Below are 23,496 nucleotides of genomic sequence, written 5' to 3'. Positions count from 1 at the left end.
TAATTATTTTCATAACTAATTGAAAAATACCAAAATTCACTTAAAATCTATTATTTATATCCTTGATTTATTAAAAATAGCCAAAATTTAATACCAAAATATATTACTATTTTTAGTAATTAATCTTAGTGATATAATAATAATTCATGATTAATTAATTAGTGATATATTAACAACAAATTAATTAAGTACCAATAACAATTAATTTGATTATTATTATTATTATTATTTTAATTTAAAAATTATTAATTATTTCATGAATAATTAAATTGATTTTTTAAATTAACTATTGTAACTATTAATAATTGTAATATTTTTATAAAATAGGAATTATAAAATTTATTAATTCATAATTTAAGAATTATTAACTCTAATTATAAATTTATTAATAGTTTTTAAATATTAATTATAAAATTTAAAAAAAATTATGAACTATTTGTGTGAATAATTAAAAAAATACCATAAAATATTACTATTCTTAGTAATCAATATTACTATTATAAATAGAGGTGTAAATCGGGCCATGTTGGGCCGACATGGTATGACTGTACTAGCCTATGGGTTGTGCCTCCTTCCCTTGTGATAATTTGGGGGGTTGGCCAAGCACGACCCATAGCCCCCGTGCTATGCTGATTCATTCCATGGGCCAAGCTTGGGCTAGGTCGGTTCGTGGACCGAGCCAAACTATAAGTGGTCTTTTAAAAAAATTGAAAATACAATAAATTTTTTATTTTATATGAATTTTGATGTATACAACTGTTTATATATATAATAATTAAATAAATCAGTATAATAAAATAAAAAAGAATTATATATGAGAGGTCATACTGGCACGCGGACCTAGGGCGACACAACCCACTCAGTCATATTGTGTTGTGTCGGCCCATTGACCTAAAACCCTAGGTCTGACATGGCCCATTCCATCAAAGTTTCGGATCATTGCTAAAACCTCCCTTGAAGTTCAGCAAGTAGACCCCTTTGTTAGTTCAGCATTTAAAAGTTGATATAATTTGCTGTTATCATTAATTATGTGTTTTTAAATGACAAAATTTCCCTTAAATGAAAAATAGGCTTGTTGTCAGTAGCTAAATTTCTCTAATTACCAAAATTACCCTTTATGAGAAATATGGGGTTTTGAACAGAAGGGGGAACATAAGCATATTTTATTCTACCTTTACCTTATTGCAGTAGCCTCAAAAAGAAAATCAATGACATTTTACTCTGCCTTTACCTTGTTGTAGTGGCTTAAAATGAAATGTAGTTTTTTTCCTTCCTTTTCTTCTCTATCTCATACAGAAATGGGATAAGAGGGCCTCCGAATCAAAGGGAACCATTAACAAACGCATGGTAGGTGGGGGATTGCCACTTGTATTAATGAAGATAAGAGGGCCCTGTTTGGCGACAATGCAAACATTAATAACTCTATGGGGCTATTAAAATATGTTATATTTTTCAAAGTTATTGCAATATGCAAGTACACCCATCAAACCAATTTGAGGCTAATTTTTATAGAGAAAATAATACAAATTTTATGAACGATAATAAAAAATAAGAATTTAAAGTTGTAGCTACCTTTCGGCATTCAAAGAACCAAGGGTTGGTGTTTTGCGTCTGACGAATACTTCCTCATAGTTTTATTTTTATTCATTTGATGCAAAGGCTTGTCTTCAACTCTTCACAATGAAAAGGCAAGGTTGGGGGTAGCGTACAAGTTCAAGTTACATGACAAATTTGAAAAACATTGAGGCAAGGTTTTTAAAAGAGATCACAAGGATTTGGGATTTAATTGCTATGGAAGGCGAGCTTGAAAAATAAATCAATTTTGAAAAGGATAAAAAGGTGGATGTTTGATGCCATGGCGTTTCACAAGCATTTCATTTCACATGTGTTCCTCGATCTACAAGTGTTTCATTTCATCTGTTTTTTTGGGTAGAGATGCAAGATGGCTAGGCGTTTGAAGGGATTTGGCTTATGACAACTATACATGGTTTTCAAAGCCGGACTGGAAAACCAGGAACCGGTCAGGTGACTGGTTTCAGTTTTTCCCAAAACTAAAAATTTGTCAAAATCTGTTGATTTTGGTTAGCAAACCAAACTATGCAACTATATGACATCTCAGAAAGAAGTCAACTTTTTTTCAAATTTCAATGTGCCACACCACCTTAGTGATTCAAGAATTGCCAATTTAACAATTTAATGATTCAATAAATCCCTCCTTTCCTGAGTCTGAGTCTTGGAGTTAATCATTGCAAAAATGTTTTTTTTTTTTTTTTAAAAAAACAAATTCTCAAATGTGATTTTCTCCCTTGATTTCGTTTAATTGTTGTTGTTGCGTGAATGACACATCAGCAAGTGAAAGGCAAATTTGAAAAACAAATATGTGATCAAAAGTAATTGTATGGGTATTTTGGGCATTTTCGTGTCTTTGTTAGAGGATTCTAATGAAAGGGGTTTACTTGCAACTATGTTAGAAAACTTAGGGAGGTGGTTGCCATTATGAAACATCAAGGGAGGTTTTAGCAATGACTGTAAACTTTAAGAGATGTTTCAGTAATTTACCTTTATTTTATCTATGGGATTTTCTTTGTTTCCTAATGTTTCAAGGGGTTTGTATAGTTTGTCCATATTTATGTGTTTTCAAAATGTATCCATATTCAAATTATTCAATATGATACATAATACCGATACTTTAATCCTTAGATGGAATATAGCTTTGTGAATTAACTTTATAAGATGTTATGAGTGGAAGAAGATCCATGGATGTAATTTGTTGATGAAATCCATTTTATCGGAGCAAGGATATTTTCATTTGAAGTGCATATATGCATTTTTGAAATAAAGGGTTAAAGACCTATCTATTTATTTATTTCTGTTTCTCTGTTTTCACCTTTTGCTTTGTAACTAGTAACTACGGTTACAATCCCCTCGTTCTTTTCAAAATGCCAGATGGAAGTGGTGACAAAAACAATTTAGAGAAGTTTATGTGTTGTCAATTACAATTCGAGTGAAACAAAAAGGCTTGAACAAAGTCAAAGATGGAGAGTTATTTTAGAAATTCATACAAGAGTCTCACACGAAGTGTGGTAGAGGAGGGAGGTAGTTCGGGGTAGCAAAGCTTTGTTATAATTGAGTGTAGCTGTGGTGTAAGAAAAAGAACGATCAGTTGTGGCTAAATGGTTATAGTTCCACACTCGTAGCTGCAAATGGCATTGGCTATTGATGGAAATAAGGGTCCGTTTGGTTTACAGTTGGAATCAGAATCAAAATCCTCGAGAATTGGAATTAGAAAGGTTCATTCCTATAGTTTGTTTGGTTCAAATAGGAATGAGAATGGAAATTAAAATAAGCAAAAATGGGATTTTAGCCGAGCTCGGCTCGTGAGCCGACTCGAATATATATATATATATATATTAAAAAAATTATAATTATTAATTATTATAATTCTTAATTTTTTAAATATAAAAAAAATTATGTATAATTTTTATTTTTATAAAATATTTTTTAAATATTTTTATAAAATATAAAACGAGCTGAGCGGAGCTGAGCTCTAGCTTATGAACTCTTGACTCAAACTCAAGTTCAAGGTTTTGGCTCGAACCAAGCTCGAGCCTTATAGAATAGTCTCGAGCCGAGCTCAAGCCTAGTACTATCTGACTCGGCTCGACTCGAATCCACCCCTATTCCTAAGAGAAGGGCAGGGAATGGCCATTCCCACAAAATGGAGTGTCCTGATTATTATTGATTTGGAACTGGTTCAATCTTATCCTGAATTCGACCCGAACTATATACATAATATATATTATAATCGGATCGGATCAGACCCAAGTGTACTGAGAAGTGATCGATTCGGTTATGGGTCTGAAAATATCAGAGACTCTATTAGTTCCGATTTGGTTCTGGTTCTAACTGGTCCCATCCCAGACCCCAACCCGTTGACAACCGTATTTGTGTTACAGTTACGATGCAGTGCCAAACACAACTTTATTATATTCATGGGAGGCCTAGCGTAGCTCGGAACAGCAGAAGCCGTGTGCCCATTTGGGAGGGCTTTACGAACACAACTTTTCGCATTTCGAAGCTGGCCCCATGCAGAATTCATAAAAGTTGTGTGGTGAAAATGTAAAAAGTTAATATTAGTGTGCTCCAAAGGCCCAAAAAAAAAAACGACAACGAATTGAAGCTACTCCAAATAACTCGTCCGAAATTACAGGTGTAGGTGTTCAACAAAAACAACCACGGTCCAATCGACCAACGAAGAAGCCCTCCCAAACGGATACCTTGTCTTGGCCTCAACCCAACCATAACAAAACTCGGAGGGGGCAAAGTGTCATTCATCCAAAATGCAGGGTGTTAATATAGAAATTATCCTTTTATGCTTTATGTGGCAGTCCGTTCCGTTCCGTTCCAACTCAACTCAACTCAACAGTTCATATTCCCGCCTCCTCCAAAATCTCTATTAAACCCTCTTTCATTTTCTTTCCCACTCCCCCTCTCTGAACTCTATATCTCTTCTGATAATTATGTCTTCTTCGGAAATCGTTAAGAATCGATTCCTAGGGTTTCTGATATGGCAATCGATCCACTCAACCTTAATTTTTCTCTTCTGCAAGATCTTTCTCCTATCCCTTTTCACTAGAAACCCCTTCTCGCCCTCTTTCCTTAGCATTCTGTTCTTCATCGTCTTCCACTTCTCTCTCCTCCTCTTCTCTTCATCTCTCTTCATCGTCTCCTCTCCCCAACCCGATCGCCCCGTTTCGCTCCCCGAACTTGGCCTTGGACTCGTCCGCTTCATTCTCAACTGGGTCGTCGGCGGCGGGTCGCCGGAGCTTTCTTCCCCCAGTTTCCGTCGCCGGGTGAGAACATGGCTAAGTTTTATTCTCTTGGTGATGGCCTCTAGTGCATCGGGATTCCTGTCGGTGGTTTGTTTGTGCGGGAACTCAGAGGCGATTAGTGAACTGCCATTATTCGGGTTAGGGTTGAGAGGTTTAGCTCTTGGATTTATTTATGGAGTTTTTTATATTTATAAGCAGCGGTGGTTCTTAAGATTTCCAATTATTCAGGTGAGAACCTTTCTAGCAGTGGCTGTTAATTTGTTTTGTTTGTAGAAGTAGAACCATTGTTAGAACTATAGTCTGTACATTTTGTGAAGAAATGCTCGTTTAGTTTGTTTATCCCTCACATTCCCGCTGAGGGTTGTCAAATACATTTTCGCTACATATTGTCACCTGAGTGTTGTTCTACTGATTTACACTTACTGACTTGCTTTCAATAGAGGTTTGAAGGGAATTATAGAGAATGTTCCAAGGGAGAATTTCATCCCATAAGACTGACAAAAAAAGATTTTTATCCAATAAGTGCATGATGTAAATGATGTTGGGCAACTACTCTATGGTCTGGCCCTATCAATATTCAATATCTACTCTTGTTTTTGATTGATTCAATAGTTAGGGTCTTACTAGCAGGATTTAGTTTTACTATGATATCAAGTTTGGGGGCTGGAATATCTTGAGGGTGATGAGAGCATTGGAAAGGGTTCTGCACATATCTTCAGTTGGATACTAAGATCTGCAAATGCTACGGCAGATGATCTGGCTAAAGAAAGGTTTAATGGACAACAGTTGTATTGGGGATAGTAGGGGATCCAAAGTTAAGCTAGCTACTGTAAGAGTAAAAGGAAAAGGGGGGAGGGAATGGGACTGATAGCCCATTGTTTTGGTCTTGCAACCATCTTTATGTTTTATCAATTCTTAATTTTTGTACAAATTGATGAGATTTAAGTAAGAAAAAAAGTTTAGATCTGGAATTTCAAGGAATGCAGGTACTGTTGTGAAACTGAAACAGGATTCTTGTAACCAAACCCATATACTTGGGATATGGCTTAGATGATGATGATGAGCTACTGTTGTGAAACTATTCTTTATAAGACCTTAAAACAGTATTACAGAGTGAAGGAAGTTAGGATTTTAGGGACAGGAAGTTTGTAAAGGATGTAGAGTTAGGTAGAATCAATGTTTTAAAATTTAAAAAATACTACAGTACCAACTGATGGTGGCTCAGTTGGTATGATCTCTGACTCGTCAGTGTAGAGACCTGGGATCAAATCCCGCTGCCACCAGGGTTGCGGGGTTAAGGGGACTACCCTCCGTTGTGTAGCCCCATGAAGCAAAGAGAAAAAAAAACACAACTAAAGTGCAATGATCTAGAGCCTGAAATGGAAGGCACAATGTAAGATGCATGCTTGAATGATGTGAGGTGCCACTTTTGAAAATGAAAACATAAGAAAAACCTAAAGTGCTTCAACAAGCATGTTAAAGCTCCATTGGTTAGAGTATCATGTTTAATGAAGGTATTCAGGGGGGGACGGGCTACTCGCCTCCCCTCTCTCTCACCTTTTTCTTCTTCTTTTACTGATGGATATAAAACTGTCTATTTGCTTTTCCACCCCCATTCTTCATCCTTAATCACCCAGAGCCCCCCTCCACCCCGGCACCCCCACAAAGTCTACCACAAGATCTGAAATTTGTAGGATCCTCACTCCGTCGTACATCATCCATACTCGTCAAAACACACTGGCATCCATCTTTTTGACAGTATCAGACCCACTCTAATCTTTCCCTCTCTCTATATGTCTCTAAAACTCTATATATCTCTTACCACAATATACCTTTTAGTATACAGTAGCCTCCACCCACATCTCTACCCTCACCCCAAACAAGATTTTAAAAGAAATAACTATTGATAGCATACCCATATCCCCCTAATAGAACAAAAAATAGCCCTCTCCTTTACATCTAAAGCATCAATAGTGCTCTCTTTTGGACTACTAATTGAATAATAAGGCCCTGCTTGGTTTGTGGGAATAAGGGTCTGGAATTGGAATCGGAATCGGAATGGGCTATTCCGATTCCAACTGTTTGGCTGGGCGGAATTGGAATCCCATTCCCATTCTTGGTGGAATGACATTCCCCCATTTGATGGAATGGCCATTCCTTCCCCCTCCCTTGGGAATGAAATCTCATTCCTGCTGATTCCAATTTTCATTCCCATTCCTTTCTGAACCAAACAGACTATGGGAATAGACCATTCTGGTTCCAATTCTGAAGCATTTTGATTCCAATTCCAACTGCGAACCAAATGGACCCTAAGATCTGCCTTTCATTATTCATGAGGGTGTGCAATCATGCTTTGTTAAAGTTATTTGTTGTCCTTGAATTGACTTTTGAACTGGTCAAAAGTAGTGGTGACTCATTCCTTTTTTTTTCAATCCAACAAAAATTTGTTCTATTTAAACTCATTTCTAGAGATGATTGCTAAAATTGATCCTAAGGCTTGGTGTTACAAGGATGCCTTGAGCCTGGAACTCTGTCAATGCTTGGAACTTGGTAGTTGGCACAATGCTTCCTGTGGCTTCTCAATGTGGTTAAAGTAGAGAAAAAACTCAGGAATTTGCATTTATGGATAAGATATTATGAGAAAAGATATGTCAGATAAGGAATATAACACTTTGTTTTTTTTTTTTTTAATTTCTGTATTATTATATTATCTATAATTAAATATTATTTGTTAGAGTATTCTTTTGGCATGATTTTAGAGGTTGACATGCTGAATACTTGTAGACAACTGAATTCTTGGCATCCATGTCATTAAGCATTCAAGCAATTTAAAATTGGAGTAGATGGATCCTGAGTGCAACTCCATTTCATTGACTAAGTTGAAAAAGTGTCTTCTTTCATTGAGCTGTAAATCCTTGTTTAAACATCTAGTTGAGCCATTGAAGATATGTCTAGACTTTTTTTTTTGATTGATGGATATGTCTAGACTGTTGGGGATGATATAGGGGCTTTGTGGAGTTCAATCAGACCATATCTCAACTTATATTATATCTTGATCTATGACAGTTGTCAAGGCATCTAGGCAATAATGGAGCACCTAAGCAATGCCTATTTGATAAGAATTTCATTAAATTAATTTATCAAAAAAAAAGAATCCCATTAAATTAAGAACAATTTTTTTTTCTACTTACCTAGTTTTATATACCATTCAGCATGCATATTATTTTATTAAAAAATAGCACTTCTCTTCATTATGAATATTATTTTTCCTCTCAAAATATTGGAAATCATCATATCTAAGACAATAGTATTTCAAATATATCAGTTTCAATAGTTTCAAAATAATACTAACACTATTAATAATAGAAAAATTTCATATCAAATTATCAATTAAAGAAGGTTGTAATTTTTGTTGTTAGCAAAATATAAATCTTATTAAAAGAAAAAGAAAATTACAAGAAAGGTAACGAGTATGACTAACGAGAAATCACTCTTGAGAAGAAAGAAAAACCCTACACCCAAACAAAACCAATTTCACCTACACTGCTCAGACCAAACAAATTTGCTATAAATCGAAGAAAAAATGGCAACATATGTTCAACCTCATCTCACTTCTATAATTTTGTGTGGTATTTTTTTAAATACAGGGTAAAGAGAAAAAGAACCAGCTGGAGCCACTGTTTCATACTTCTATTCCTGTTTTGTCTTTTTCTTTTCTCAAAACCCTTGGGTCTTTTAAATTTCAATTGTAAAACACTACAGCAAAGTATAAATGATAAATATAGTAAAGTATATGATGTATTGAACTATTGATACACTTATTTGTAGGATGTAGCAATTTGAATAATATTATAATAAGGTACCTGCTTTGTAACTTTTATTGCCTAATTGAGTGACTTTTTGCTATAAGTTAAGGCATTCAAGTTAGGCGCCCAGCCTTGGGCACCTAGGTGATGCTTTGATAACTATGATCTACGATGTCTAGATATGAATACCAACATGGGCACTGATACAAAAAAGAGGGATGATTTTCCATTTCCTTCCTAAATGGATACAGGCACCACATTTAATATGATTATATCGTTATTTTATTTTTGGTTTGAAGCTGTGTTATTTGTCAATACTTGTATCAAGTCAAGTTTAATTGAGCTTCTAATATATACATGAATCCTGTTTCACCAATCCGTTCTATTTAAAGCCATACCTGTTCTATTTAATTTATATCTATCTATATACTACACACACACGCTAGCGTAAGGGCATGTGCTATGCACGTGCGCAAGGGTAAAGATACAAGTTATAAATTAAATTTATTTTTATGACTGGCCTGGGCCCAACCTGCCTTTTGTGTGGGGCCTGTGGGCTTGATTGAAGCCTGGGCTGGGCTGGGCAATGCGGGCCCAGACAGAAATAATGAACCCTATTGGGTATGTATTGTTCTATTTGACACCAGTGTTCTTGGGGTGTTCAGGAATCCAGGTATCATAGGTCTTGATATAGTCAAGATGAATGTTGGAGGTCCTAATTCATTGAAATTTCCTAGACTGACTGATCAGTAGTTTAGAAGCCTCAGTGATGCTGTGAAGTTTTTGTATTGGTTTTGTCTTAGGGGGCACTATGATGTGGGAACAAATAAGTCAAAACTGGAATATAGTGGGGCATTTTGGTTATTTTCAACTCTTTTTTTGTAAGGTCCATCTTATTAACCTGTTTTGTCTAATAATAATTTAATTGCAGTTAAAATTCCAGCTTTTGGTTAAGTATTTTAAGAGTTATTGGCTAAGGGGAAGAAGCTGTACTCAACTGAATAACTGATACTATCAGGTTCCAAAAAAGATACAGTTATTGGTGTGGAAGAAGATTTCCAAACATGCTGCCTTTATGATGTTTCATTCAAGTGTGTAAATTATGTTTACCATCTGCTTGGAAGCTTTTGTTTTCATGATAATACATCAATTTGTGGTACTTATCTAGAACAGAATGAAAGGAAACTAACTGGCTTATCTTTTCAGCGTCCCCCATTCTTCAGTTTTAAAATGGGTCTCCCTTCAGCTGTTAGGCAATCTTTAAAGCTATCAAGTGCAGCTTTCCTAGTATCAACTCTTCTGGTGGTATTGTTGCCAGATCAATTTAAGAGCAAGAGTACAATCGGGCAGTTCATTATTGAGCAGATCATCTTTTATGTTGGAAGTTCTGCAGTTTCTCTATGTTGGGAACTAAGTCATCATTTACATCAGGTTGGCTTTCTTAACATTGATTTCAAATTTCTTCATTTGGCTCATTACAAATAATTTTGTACACAATTCACTCTCTTTTGAGGGCTTGAAATTCCTAACAAATTTGCATAAGTGGATCTGCTAATAAGCTCATTGATTGTTTAATCATGGTTAATAATGGCTTCTAGTTGTGTAGTCCTGTTAAAATCATCTGTATCATTTCTCTTTTCAGAAGGTGCAGTTTGTGTCTTCTCATCTTTGAGCATTTATGCAGGTTCTACATACAAAAAGGTGCATATTTGCACCTCCTAAAGGATCAGCTGCAGCAGAAACAAATCCAAGCGAACCACTCCTTGCAGCTCTGGAGGAGAGCACTCCAAGATCTCTTCTGCAATATCTTGCATATTTTGACCTCTGTATGGTTTGTGAGAGTAATGTTGATACCTGGCGTAGAGCTGCCTTCTTTGAAGAAACTGGTGAGACTTACAAAAGAGTTGTTGCTGTGTGCTTAAGGCCTCTAGAAAAGCTAACATCAAATCTTGGTGAAGGGTTGGAAGGTTGTTTAGGGGACAAGACAGATCAATTAGCTCATCAGTTATGGTCACCATCCAATGCACGCTTGGAGTCCAAGCTTTTTGAAATGTTTGATGACTTCCAGGTACCATTATTAATTTGAGCTTTGAATTGATCTCAGATTCCCCTATCCCCCATCCCACTATTTTTCCCTCTTTTGTATTCTTGATGTTACACAAATAAATTCATGAGTTACCAGAGATTTTTTTTTTTAAACTGAATATGCAAAGTATACATAGAATACCAGTAAGAACTTTCCATTGAACAGAGGAGGGACAATTTGTAACTCCTACCAGAAAACAAAAGGGCATGTTAAGGTATACCCCAGAAGGGCAGACTCCCATTGCAGCTTAGCTCAATCTACTCCTTAGAGTAAAAAAAAATCCACTAATGAATTTGCCAGATCTTTTGACAAATGAAACAAGATGTTCACTCTAGAGAACTGACCTTGTTGAGAAAATAGTGTTTTATGGCAATAGATAAAAAAAATTCCATTAATAAGAAAAAAGGAGCACATCAAATAAGGTGATGAGAGAGCACCAAAAATACAACTCCAAAGTAAAGACTGAGAAACATTCCAAAGAAGCAAATGCAACAACTAATGTTTTTAATCTAATTCAAACAAAGGTCAAAGCCCAATTCCAAGATCTTCCTTTGAGACTCTTTCAAATTTTGGAAGTATGAGAATCCAATCCATATTCTTTTTCCACACAATACAGCAATTTGGTCTCTTGTTCGTGCTTTGTCTTCAAAAACCCTTTTGTTTTTCTCTTTCCAAACTTCCCAACAAATGGCAAATGTAACACAACTTCAAGCTATCTTTGCCTTGATGTTCTCTCAATGTAGGCCAATGAGCAAATTGTGGTTTTGTGAAGGAGGTAATAGCGAGAAGGTAGCAAACCTAAAGGAGCAAATCAAAGGCTTTGAAAGAGTATCTAATCTGAAAATAAATTTGGAGAAGAGTTGCGTAGCTGGTATAAACTTGAAGGATGGGGAAATTTAGGTTATTACGGAGTGTCTTGAGTGTTTCATTTCTTCTTGGCCTATGTCCTACTTAGGGATTCCATTAGGGGCAAATCCTAGGGAGAGCAGATTTTGAACCCCAATGCTAGACAAGTTTGAGAAAAGATTAGCTTTGTGGAAGAAGAAATACATCTCTTTGGGAGGGAGAATCACCTTAATAAGAGCTACATTGGCTAACTTACCCACTTCTTGTTTGTTTTTAGGATACCATTTAGGGAAGCTAGGAAGTTTGAGAAGTTGATGAGAGATTTCCTGTGGGAGCCGAGGCAAGGAAAAAAGGATTATTTGGTAAAATTGGAAATTGTTTGTTGAAATAAAGAAAAGGGTGGTTTGGGACTAGGGAGGATGGTTGAAAAAAATCAAGCTCTGTTAGGGAAATGGTTGTGGCGATGGCCATTGGAAAGTGAGAGGTTGTGGCATGAGGTGGTGGGAAACATTCATGGGAGTTTAGAGAATGGCTGGGATGTTGGTGTATCAAGGCAGGCTAACTTGGCAGCACCTTGGAAGGCCATTCAGAACACCCTTCCTCAATTTCTTAGGTTTATTAGGTATGAAGTTTGTTTTGACAATGCTGTTTGCTTTTGGGAGGACATCTGGGTAGGGAACACCCTTCTAAAGGGCCTTTTCCTTCAAAAATTGTCTCATCCTTGGGAACACCTATGGCTCCTAATTGGAATTTTGGGTTTCGTAGTGGATTATAGAATGATGAAATTGATTCTCTCTCTGACATGCTTTGTTGCCTTGATAAGGTTTTCTTAGATCCCTCCTGACCAAGCAAAAGGGTGTGGGTTCCTAGACCCAAAGGGATCTTTACTTGTGCTTCTTATTTCAAGTCCATCTCCTAGTCTTCTGCCTAACAACCCTTTCCATCAAAGGAAATTTGGTGCAGGCCAATTCCCCTAAAGATTATGGCTTTTTGTTGGGAAGTATACCACGGGAAAGTAAACACTCTAGATAACTTACAAAAGAGAAGACTTTTTCTTTGTATTTCTCCCAACTGGTGTATCCTTTGTAGAGTTCATGGGGAGGATTGTTACCATCTACTAATATCTTGTCCATTTTTTGCAGACCTTTGGGCTTGGTTACTCTCGTTGTTTGAAGTAGTTGGAGTTTAGCATTGGAAGTTTTCATGATCTTTGACCATTATACTTTCTCTTGGCTTGCAAAAAGAGGGAGAATTATGTGGATATGTGCTTGCACTACCTTTATTTGGACATTATGGGAAGAAAGGAATGCTAGAATTTTTCAAGAAAAGGAAAGGAGCAGTCAGGAACTGAAAGACTGTTTATTGCATAGGCCATAATTTTCAAGTCGCCAAGGCAAGGCTTGGCGACAGGGGGCGCCTTGTTGCCTAGTTGCCTAGGTGATGGATTTTTTTCAAGTAAAAACAACATATCCTAGGGTAGTTCCTTAGGTTCCATAACCATCTTTCCTTAATAACTATCCATAATTTCATAATGTCTAAGTCTAGAAAATCAGCATATTTATGAGAAGACAAAGAAGAATAGAAAATTCAAAAAATATAGGGGCTGAACCTCTATTTTTGTTATGGGAAAAGAAGAAAAGAAAAGGTGGAAGAAGAAGAAGAAGAAGACGCTATACAAAAATTAGTTTATAAACACAAAAATGAATATTTTTGTTTAACAATGTCTATTTTTATAATTATAATCTAAAAAAATAACAATATAAAGGTATTTTATACGACACTATACAAAACTGCTTGGCGCCTCAGCCTAGGTGTTGCCTTGACAACTATGGCATAGGGCAATACTTTGGTTGAAGACTTTGGAAACTTTTCATCAATTCTCATTTAATGACTCTTTGAGAAGCTGGTCAGCAGTAGCGAGATGTTCATCCTTTAAGAACAAGATAATTACAAGCTGGTCTCCTCCGTCTGAAGGCTCACTGAATCTGAACTTTGATGGAAGTAACATGAGTAACTAAGGATTATCTGGAATGGGGGGGTGTTTTGAGGAACGAGAGTGGAGATATTGTTTTGCTATACTCAGGTCCTTTAGGATTCGGAGACTATCAGGGCAGAGCTATTAGCTTCTGTACAAGGGGTGCAATTTGCAAACCAGTTGGGGGTAGAGCATTTGATAATTGATGGGGATTCCAAGGTGGTGGTGGGTTGGTTGAAAAACACTGAGGATGGTGTATGGTGCTACAAGAATGAAATGAAGAAATTTAGTTGGTTGACAAGGAATATGTTGATTTTTGTGCAATGGGTGGGGAGATCAACAAATACTTTGGCTGATGGGTTAGCCAAGCAAAGGGTAAATAGGGAAGAACTGTTTTAGGTTCAGCTGTGATTTCTGTAATTTATTCTTAGTTTACTTGTAGGTTTATTGGAGGGTCTGCAGCTTGCGCCTCTGTGGGATGTTATATGAAATCACGATTCTAAATCAGCTTCTGAATTAATAAAATTATACTATTACTCATAAAAAAGAGCAAAGATGTCTCCCGGGGATCTTGGTTCCAAGATGTTACATGTTAGTGTTGAAAAGACCGAAAAAGAATCCCCAAATGTATTTTGAGTAGCAGCAATCAAGGCAGAGTGCAATAAATCTCTTCAGCAGCCTTACATCAATAACTTCTTCCACTCATCTGAACTCCCTAATTTTTTGAATTTGGTCCCATGTAGGAATGCTATGCAAAGCAACTAGCTAAGAAAACGCTTCCAGCCTATGTGGAATGGGATTTCCTTAAATTCCTTTCACCTCCGATTTCTCTACTTGATTCCTTGCAAGAGCACTGTACACTGTAAAAAAATTAAGTCATAACTCCATTCTTGGATTCCTTTTTTTGATAAGTTCCATAGTTGGATCTCTTCCACCATCTTGAATCTCTTCTCTCAACTTTGAGCTCCACCAATTGCAACATTGACAACAAATATACACATTCCTCCACCTTCCAGTCTAGCAGAGACCTAACTTCGGACACTACACTACTCTTCCTTGGGTTACTTCAAAACTATCCACAATAGACACATTTTTCTTGCTTAAACTATACAATTGGTGACACAAGTCACAAAACTTAACAATCCCCACTCATCAAAAAAGAAAAAAAAACCCTTACAATCCCTACCCAATTATCTTTCCAAAACTTTATAGTTGAGCATTCTCCAACCTTGAAAGACACAAAATTAAGAAGGCTGACTGAAATCTCATAATTCCTTTTGGTCATTAATAAAAAAAATCTCATAATTCCTTTGCAAAATTTAAGAAGGCTGACTAGTGCAGCTGTTCTATGGGGCTTGTGGAATGCAAAAAAATGCTAGAGCTTTTGACGACAACAAGCTGGAGGCTGAGTGTTTGATTGAGCTAATTATGGTGAGAATAGCCTATGTGTGTGCTGAATTCCAGGGTGTTAGTATGAATGGTTTTTTTAGAACTTTGCAAATTATTGGTGATTCAAAACAGCAAACAACAAAGATTGGTTGAGTGGGTGGCTCCGGAGGCAGGTAAATTATAATTTAATTTTGATAGCTGCAGTTTGGGTAATCTGGGTCAAAGGAACTTGGTGAGAACTGGCTTTTCAGGTTCTGTGGGATAAGGAGCTTGGTGAGAACTGAGCTATTGGCTCTTGAATCAACTGGGTTTCTAGAAGTGACTATGCTGTGGCAGACTCATTAGCAAGAGCCAGGGCTGTAAGCATTCAGTTAATTTGGTGTTGCCTTGGTTCGGGATTTAATTTGTTACTGTTCCTTGTTGGTTGCCTTTGTTTTTTCTGACTTGTTGCCCGTTGGGTCAACTAGGTGGTGGCTTTTGTGGTTTGCTGTTGTTGATAAATGACAGTTCAGTTATAATCAACTGGGTTTCTAGAAGTGCCTATGCTGTGGCAGACTCATTACCAAGAGCCAGGGCTGTAAGCATTCAGTTAATTTGGTGTTGTCTTGGTTCGGGATTTAATTTGTTACTGTTCCTTGTTGGTTGCCTTTGTTTTTGCTGGCTTGTTGCCCGTTGGGGCAACTAGGTGGTGGCTTTTGTGGTTTTCTGTTGTTGATAAATGACAGTTCAGTTATAAAAAAGGTAGGGGGGGGTGTACTAGGACAAGATCTATGGGTTACATCAGGTACAAGGTGTCTTGATCCTGATGTTTGATGCTATTATTGATCTTCCCTGCCTATTACTTGAAAAGGTAAAGGTGGTGCACTTAGTCTTATACTAATGTTCCTTATTCTATCTCCAATTATGTCTCATGATTATTTTTCTCCATCATATTGTGCTTTCTTTTATTTTTGTGCTTTTTTTTTATGCCTAAAATTGTGGCAGAAGTCAAATCTTCCTCAATGGAAGGATGCAATGACCTAGGGGATGGATGCTCTTGGAAAGAATCAAATTAAGCCTAGTTGTCAAGGGGTATAAACAAAACATTTTTTTTTATCAATAACAGGAGGCTTCATTGATTCAGATTAAATTAATTAGTGTTTAGGAAACCAGACTCGATTGGCCAATCGGACCAGTTGAACCGTGATCTGGGTTCTTGGATGGTTTGGTGACACCCCAAGAACTGTAATAGCTAAAAACCTGGTTAAATCTGGCTGATTGGCCGGTTTAACCAGAAAAATGGTGAACTGGAACCCCAAGAACTGTAATAGCTAAAAACCCGGTTAAATCTGGCTGATTGGCCGGTTTAACCAGAAAAATGGTGAACCGGTCTCGGTTTCATGAAACTGCCCGGGTCATTAAGTAATTGAAATTTTAAAATGTATGTGATAAGACTTGAATCCATGACCTCTTATTTTCATGTATTACTTCATTACCACTAGTCTACCTCTTTATTTGTGTTAATTAATGACTCTTTATTGTATATATTACTTAAATATACACATATTTGAAAGAAAATATAAATTAAGAGACTTGAACCCTGGCCATTTGTTTTAAAAAATAAGGAACATCCCTCCATCCACCATATTTCAGTAGAAAAAGTTGTAAAATATATTATATATAGTATTTATATGATCCATAGTATATTTATGTATATGCCCTGTCATCACGGTTCGATCCTGATTGAACCTTTGACCCGTGAACCTCTCCCTTTTCCGATTCTTTGAACATTGAAATTAATAGTATAATCCAGTGCTGTCCCTGCTGGGAAATCTTTCTTAGCTACCCTTTATTTTACTATCAAACCCATATTACGGTTCTGCCCAGAGAAACTTTTCCCAATGAACCCTTTGCTTGGCCAATGAATCAGCCATCCCATTTGTAGTTCTCTTGACCCATGTGAACATTTCTCCCAGTGCTTTAGTTACATTGCTCTTGTTGATTATCAAGAAACTTTGCCCTTATTCATCATTAGACCTGTTCATGGGCTGGGCTTTGGGCCTGACTTTACACAGTGTCGGGCTCGGGCTTCGGGCTGGGTCCATTCAAATTTTGGCAAAAATCAAGTCCGAGCCCAGCCCATGAACTATATGGGGCCTTTTTGACATGGCTATTCATCATAATCTTCCATGCCTTACCCAACTATATGGGGTTGGCTACATGAATCCTGTTTTGCCAATTTGTTCTATTTAAAGCCACATCCTCTATTAAATTATGAGTGCTTAAATCACTTCTTACTACTTCTACCCATGTCCTTTTTGGTCTACCTTAGCTCTTCTAGCCCTTCAACATGTAACAAACCACATCTTTTAACTGGTGCTGATGGTCTTCTATGCACGTGACCAAACCATCGTAGTCTACTTCATCTCATTTTATCACCTATTGGGGTTACTCCTAGGTTCCTATGGATGACTTCATTCTTGATCTTACCCTTTCTAGTTTTTCCTTTCATTCATCTTAGCATTAACATATCTGTGACTAGACATGTTCATGGGCCTTGCCGGGCTGGGTTTAGGTGGGGCTTTACCTCTTTATAAACAGAAAATGACTAGGTCCAAGCTTGAGCTTGGCCCGACCATCGGGTGTAGATCTTGAGCTCGAGCCCAGCTCTATATATAGCCTGAAGGCCAATCTGGACAGATATTTTGTAATATATTATTAATAATATATTATATATTGTATGATATTTTATATTATATAATGCATTTTCCGCTACTAATATTATTATTACGTAATATTATAATATTTTATATTTTATCATGTATAAACTATTATTAAGTTGGGCTTGGGCCAGGCTTATTTGGGAAAGCTTGAGCACAAGCCCATGGGCTTAAAAGTTTGTCCAAGCTCGACATATAATTGGCTGGACCAAGCCAGCCGATCAGGCTACCTGCCCCATTAACAGGTCTATCTGCCACACTCATTTGCCAAGACGAATCCTTTTCAAGTCTTATTTTCTTTGGTTCATTTCTTATGGCCTGTATATTATTTGGATGTCAAGAATGTCCTTAATAGAAATCTTTTAAACAAGTTTATATGGTGTTTCCACTTGGTGTGTTCATTCCTAAAAGTCAAGGCAAGGTTTGTAGGTTGAGGAAGCTCATTTATGGCTTAAAATGGTAATCTAGAGCCTGGTTTGACAGATATAAATGTTTGGATTTACTTAATACGTATGGAGATCTTGTAGTGTTCTTAAAATCACATCTTGGCTATTCCAAGGTGTACAAGTGAGGCACATTTGGTGCTGATCAAAAACAAAGTGTGGCACATTTAGCATTCACCTTTGCTTGAGCCCGGGCATAGTCTGCCTCTTTCATAAGGTGTGTTTGCTTTGTGCACCTTGTACCTCAAGGCACATGCCTTATTAAATTGTCTTTTTTCTTCTTCTTTTTGTAGATTCATACCTTTGTAATGATTTCTCAATATCTCAATTAGTTTTTATTGCTGTTTGTACATAGTAATGGTTTGCTAACTTTTAAAATAAGCAACAACAAAAACCTTTCAAGTACCTGAAACCTTACTTTTGGGAAATAGGATCTCAAACATAAATATTTTCATCAAAGAAGCAAAAACAATACCACTATTATCTGATTTCTTAACCTAGTATAGTTGAATTGTGACTAAAATCACAAAAACTACCCTCACTTTTTCTAATATTATCTTAAACTTACCCTGATTTTTTGATACCTTTGGAGACCCCTTGTTAGATGCTTTTGTTTATCACATATGCGCTTTCTGTCAGTTGATGTTATTGACTGTAATAGAAGTGGTCCTTGGTATTTATCACAAAAAAAAGGTCCTTGGTAGAAGCCATTAAGAACATAGTTCTTTTTTGACAAGTTAACTTCATAGTTCTCCTTAGTAGAAGCCTCCCTAGTTTGGGCAATTAGAAACATGGGTGGATCATCTTCCAAATCTCTTCTTCAAACTGGCACAGTTGGTGGTCTTCTATGCACGTGCCCAAACCATCTTAGTCTACTATCTCTCATTTTATCATCTATTGGAGCTTGTCCTAGGTTCCTACAGATAACTTTCTTCCTAATCATATCCTTTCTAGTTTTTCCACATCCATCTTAGCATCCACATTTATGCCACATTCATTTTCTGAACATAAAATCTATTTTCTCAAATCAAAATACATAAATATAACATATAAAACTATTCAAGCATGTGAAACTTTCAATCTCTTTATTTCTTTCCTAATCACATTACCCTAATTTTACATGCTGCTTTGTACTGAGCCCCTTGAGGCAAGTCCAAACATGTCCATGCTAGGGCCAAATTATTAATTCACTCATGAAAGATTCGTTTTTAATTTTAATTATAGTTCCTTATCTTAAAAAAAAAATTCTTGTATTAAGGAGGATGGATGAACAACAGTAGTGATGAAAGAAATAAAATGGGAGGATCCAATGGGTTGTGGGCTCTGAGTCGATGATCCCTTCCATATTGCAACCCCTCAACCTCAAGTGTCTAACCTTGCTTTGCTGATATGATTATCATTTCAAACTTGTATCTGCTCTATCTTAATTGAATGTGTTCTATAGTTTGCCCTCTTTTGTTCTTTTTATTCCAATTTCGAATTGCATCTAATGGTTAACCGGGCAATATTTTGCAGCTATATGCATGGTGTGCAAGGACAGTTGCAGGGCTAACTGCAAGATCACACAAGGAGGACAGGTTCGGTGTTGCTCAACTTTCTGGTTGCAATGCATCTGTTATCTCAACCCTACTTTCTTGCCTGCTTGCTGTTGAGGCTTGCATGGGGAAGAAAACCAATTTGCAACCACCTAATTTAGTGGGCCCTGCTAGTATCAAGTGGGCCACATCAAGCACTGGAAGAAGGGAAGGGTCGCCAGGCGTTATGAGTAGAAGAAAAGGTGGGCCTTTGCATTCCAAGGCATATGCCATGGCTGACATCTTCAGGACATCAATCTATGGCATTGTAGCCGTATTTCATGATGACATGCTGAGAAGCATGAAGAATGGGATCCTTGACAAGGATTGGATCATTACTAGCAAGCCTTTATATGGGACTCGCGAGATACTTGTACAGAAACTTAGTCTTTTTCTGGATTACCGAGCGACCTAGCTAAGCACAGCTATTTGCCAAGGATTTGTTGTTCCCATTTTCCTCAATAAGGAAATCAGTTTTGGAAAGAACGTTCTATTTGGGGCTTGGAGAGCAGGTCTAAGTGAAATTTTCATTGGACTAGAAAGCAAGTTTCTCAGTTTCATTGTATCTAGGATCATGCCATCATGGCATGTTCTGTCTAGAAAAAAACTTGCCTGGAAAATATCGTTGAGTTGGATTATATCTTCTCCCCTGTCAATGGTTTAAAGGATATTTTTTGTTCATAAATCTGACATTCTACTTTCTAATCTTGCTTTCTCCTATTTTGGAAAAAGAGTATTGATTTAGGGAATGAATAAGTAACAAACCTAGTCTTCTAGTGCTGGGTAAATATACGACCCATGCATGAAACCGCCCATAACTATCCATATATTTAGTTCTGCACTTTTTACCTGGGAATTTAATGATACGTGATGTCCTCCCCACGTACACTCTGTAGACACCCTGAAAACATTGGAATCTACCCGCACATTGGGCACATCCCCCCATGAATTTCACACAAACGGGAGATATTCTCAGTGCGTGGGTTAATGCAGTTGGTTCAGGCCTTCAGGGTGCGTGCAGGGTTTTGTGGCGTGGGAAACAGGCCCGTTTTTAGTATTTAGTAGGTTTGCGGTGACGTGAATGGTGTGCCATTTCTGCATTTTCTTAGGTTGATGGTCTATTAAGCCATTATGGCAGGACTTTTGGCCTTGACAACCCTGAGTTTGAAACACGTTGATAGATCTGATGGACAATGTTATGTGGCATTGCTAAAGGTTTAAAAAGGCCATTTTGCCTCTTTAATAAAGTTAATTAAGTTACTTCGAGGTCTAATAAAATGACCCTACGGTATAATTAAGTTTTAATTCACTTAATTAATTAAAATAAAGTTAATTAGTTAAATGACCCTATAGTATTTAATTTATATAATTAAGTTAATTAATTTAATTAAATAATTACAAGAATTAAGATAATTAAGTAAATTAAGCAGTTAAATCAGTAAATTAATTAATTAAGGAAACAAAGTTCATTGATTAAATTAAATAAACAAAGCTAATCAATCTAAATAAGTAAATTAAGCCAGTTAAGCAAGGTAATTTAAAGACCGGCTCAAAATAAAGCCTCTTTGGCCACTAGTTTCTATGTAATAGTTCGGTGATCCGGTCTGAATGGATCAACCAACATCTTAAAAATAAAAAAATAAAATATAATTAAAATAAAAAATGATTTAAAAACCATTTACTGGATTGAATAATTTAGTTCAGCCATTTGGGACAATGGTTTGTTAACCAAGTCAATTGTTTTTTGAAAAATTTTGTGCAAGTATAAAATAGAATTGGGTAATAGATCAGTTATTGGGTCAAATGGTTTGACTGCATATGTATAAAATGGAATTAGACAATTGACCAATTCCTGGGTTGAACAATTTGACCGCTCAAAATTTTTAACTTGGTCAACAAATTGCTGACCAAAACATTTGAACTGCTAAATTGTTCGATCTGGTAAATGGATTTCAGGTAATTTTTTATTTTACAAAACATCATGGATTGATTCTTTTGGACCAAACAATCGAGTCGCTGACCTAGAAGATGGGGACCAAAATGGTTCCTTCTTAGGTTGGTTTTTAAAACTTTGCTTAATTGGCTTAATTTACTTATTTAGATCAATTAGTTTTGTTTATTAAATTTAATTAATTAATTATTTTGTTTCCTTAATTAATTTAATTTACTTAATTTTCTTAATTAGTGTAATTTTTAATAATTAAGTAAACTAAATACTTTAGTGTCATTTAATTAGACTTTGAACTAATTTACTTAATTAACTTTTATTAAAGTAGCCCATTTTCAAACTTTAGGGTCGAAAGTGGTCTTTTTCAAACTTTAGTAGTGCCACATAACGTTGTCTAGTGGATCTATTAACGCCATTTCAAATGCCATTTGTTTTTACCCATAAAGGTCCTTTCTATCAAAGTCTGGGGTAAAAAATGACCCTTTTTATTTTTTAGGGTTGAAATTGGTTTTTTTCATAAAGCTCACAGGTTGTTAGAGCCAAAAAATCCCTTACACATGTTGTTTGCTTAAAATACAGTAGGGTAGACTACACAAATTATCAGTATTCTAAGAATTGGACTAGACCGACTGATTGGCTTGGAAAAAATTGTGGATTGATTCATCAACTGATTCGATCAAGCCCAAGGATTGAAATGTTGATATGATGCGTTCGATATGGGGCGTATCATATCGGTATTATTAGTATTTGGTGTAGGATACACTACAACTGGATGTGCATCCTATCACTCATGTGTATATATCAATGTATCGACTGATACATACTGATATACAATGATATGCTACACGCAATGTGCATGTGCCATTAATTTCTAACTTAAATTTTAAACTAAATCTATCATATCTACTAATCTACATTTATATAAAAAAATTTAGAAAAATAATAGAAATAAAATATTAATAATAGAATAATCATTTTAATAAATAAGAATTATGCATTTGCATATGATATATACTTTGATATAAATAATATTCAAAACTAGTATTTTATAAATAATGAAATAAATAATATATCAAAAGATTTTTTGAATCTCAAGAAATTTATACAAATAAAATATTAATAATAGAATAATTATTTTAGTAATTAAGATTTATTAATTTACACATTATATGTATTTAAAAAATATATATATATATATATATTTTAAAATTATTAATTAATATTTTAATTTACATTAAGTAACAACATATTTATTAATTACAAAAATAAAAATTATTTACAAAATATTCAAGAATGTAATATTAAATTGAATCTACCAAATCTACTTATCTACATTTATATAAAAAAAGAGTTTTAGTTTTAGACAAATTATAGAAATAAAGATATTAATAACGGACTAATCATTTTAGTAGTTAAAAATTAGGAATTTGCATATGATATGTATCTTAGAAGTTTTAATATTTGATATTGTTTAGTTTTAGATTATATATTTTTATAAATTATTAATTGATATTTTAATTTATATTTAAGAAAATATTATTTTTGAAAAATATTAATAAATGTAGTTTTACTATAATTTATAACCATTTAAATTCATTTTGAAATAATTTAAATTAATAAAATAAGAAAAATATTAATTTGACAATTAAATTTTTAATAATTTAATTGTTCGGCTGTATTACATTTGAAAATAATTACATTAATAAAGTTTTAAGATGACTCAATAAAAAAGTAGCATACAAATTTGACCACTCTCATTAAGCATTAGGGGTGCAAATTGGGTTGCAATTAGATTGGCTAAACATAACCTAAAATGCAATACTTGGGTTAGGCTTAGACTGGCTTGGCTCAATTGAGAATATCATAGGACTCCTTATACTTCAATAATTTCATTTAAC

At 35.5% G+C, this 23,496-nt stretch overlaps 1 protein-coding gene across 2 annotated transcripts; it reads left to right on the top strand.

The window, feature by feature from the left end:
• The first annotated feature begins 4,381 nt into the window (after positions 1 to 4,381).
• Positions 4,382 to 20,355, top strand: LOC148855611 (nucleoporin protein Ndc1-Nup protein). 2 transcript variants are annotated; one of them, XM_088982105.1, is made up of 5 exons: positions 4,445 to 5,060; positions 9,845 to 10,069; positions 10,323 to 10,524; positions 10,597 to 10,706; positions 19,592 to 20,355. In XM_088982105.1, the coding sequence occupies exons 1-5, from the start codon at positions 4,521 to 4,523 to the stop codon at positions 20,063 to 20,065; spliced, it is 1,551 nt and encodes a 516-aa protein (XP_088838231.1). In that variant the 5' UTR covers positions 4,445 to 4,520; the 3' UTR covers positions 20,066 to 20,355. The 2 variants fall into 2 exon arrangements, with proteins under 2 accessions (XP_088838232.1, XP_088838231.1); XM_088982106.1 differs by having other exon boundaries at positions 4,382 to 5,060; positions 10,323 to 10,706.
• The last annotated feature ends 3,141 nt before the right edge of the window (positions 20,356 to 23,496 follow it).

The sequence above is a fragment of the Nelumbo lutea genome, chromosome 4 (genome assembly GCF_056320005.1).
Source record: "Nelumbo lutea isolate HS-2025 chromosome 4, American lotus-T2T, whole genome shotgun sequence".
In the NCBI taxonomy this organism is placed as follows: Eukaryota; Viridiplantae; Streptophyta; class Magnoliopsida; order Proteales; family Nelumbonaceae; genus Nelumbo; species Nelumbo lutea.
The sequence above is the reverse complement of the archived record's forward strand: the minus strand, read 5'-3'. Positions and strand labels throughout refer to the sequence as shown.

Bases quoted from the DNA above. Each gene is read 5' to 3' on its own strand.
- LOC148855611 (XM_088982106.1), top strand. From the start codon at position 4,521: ATGTCTTCTTCGGAAATCGTTAAGAATCGATTCCTAGGGTTTCTGATA. The intron at 5,061-9,844 runs GTGAGAACCTTT...TTATCTTTTCAG, and splicing joins TAAGATTTCCAATTATTCAG to CGTCCCCCATTCTTCAGTTT. The intron at 10,707-19,591 runs GTACCATTATTA...AATATTTTGCAG, and splicing joins AAATGTTTGATGACTTCCAG to CTATATGCATGGTGTGCAAG.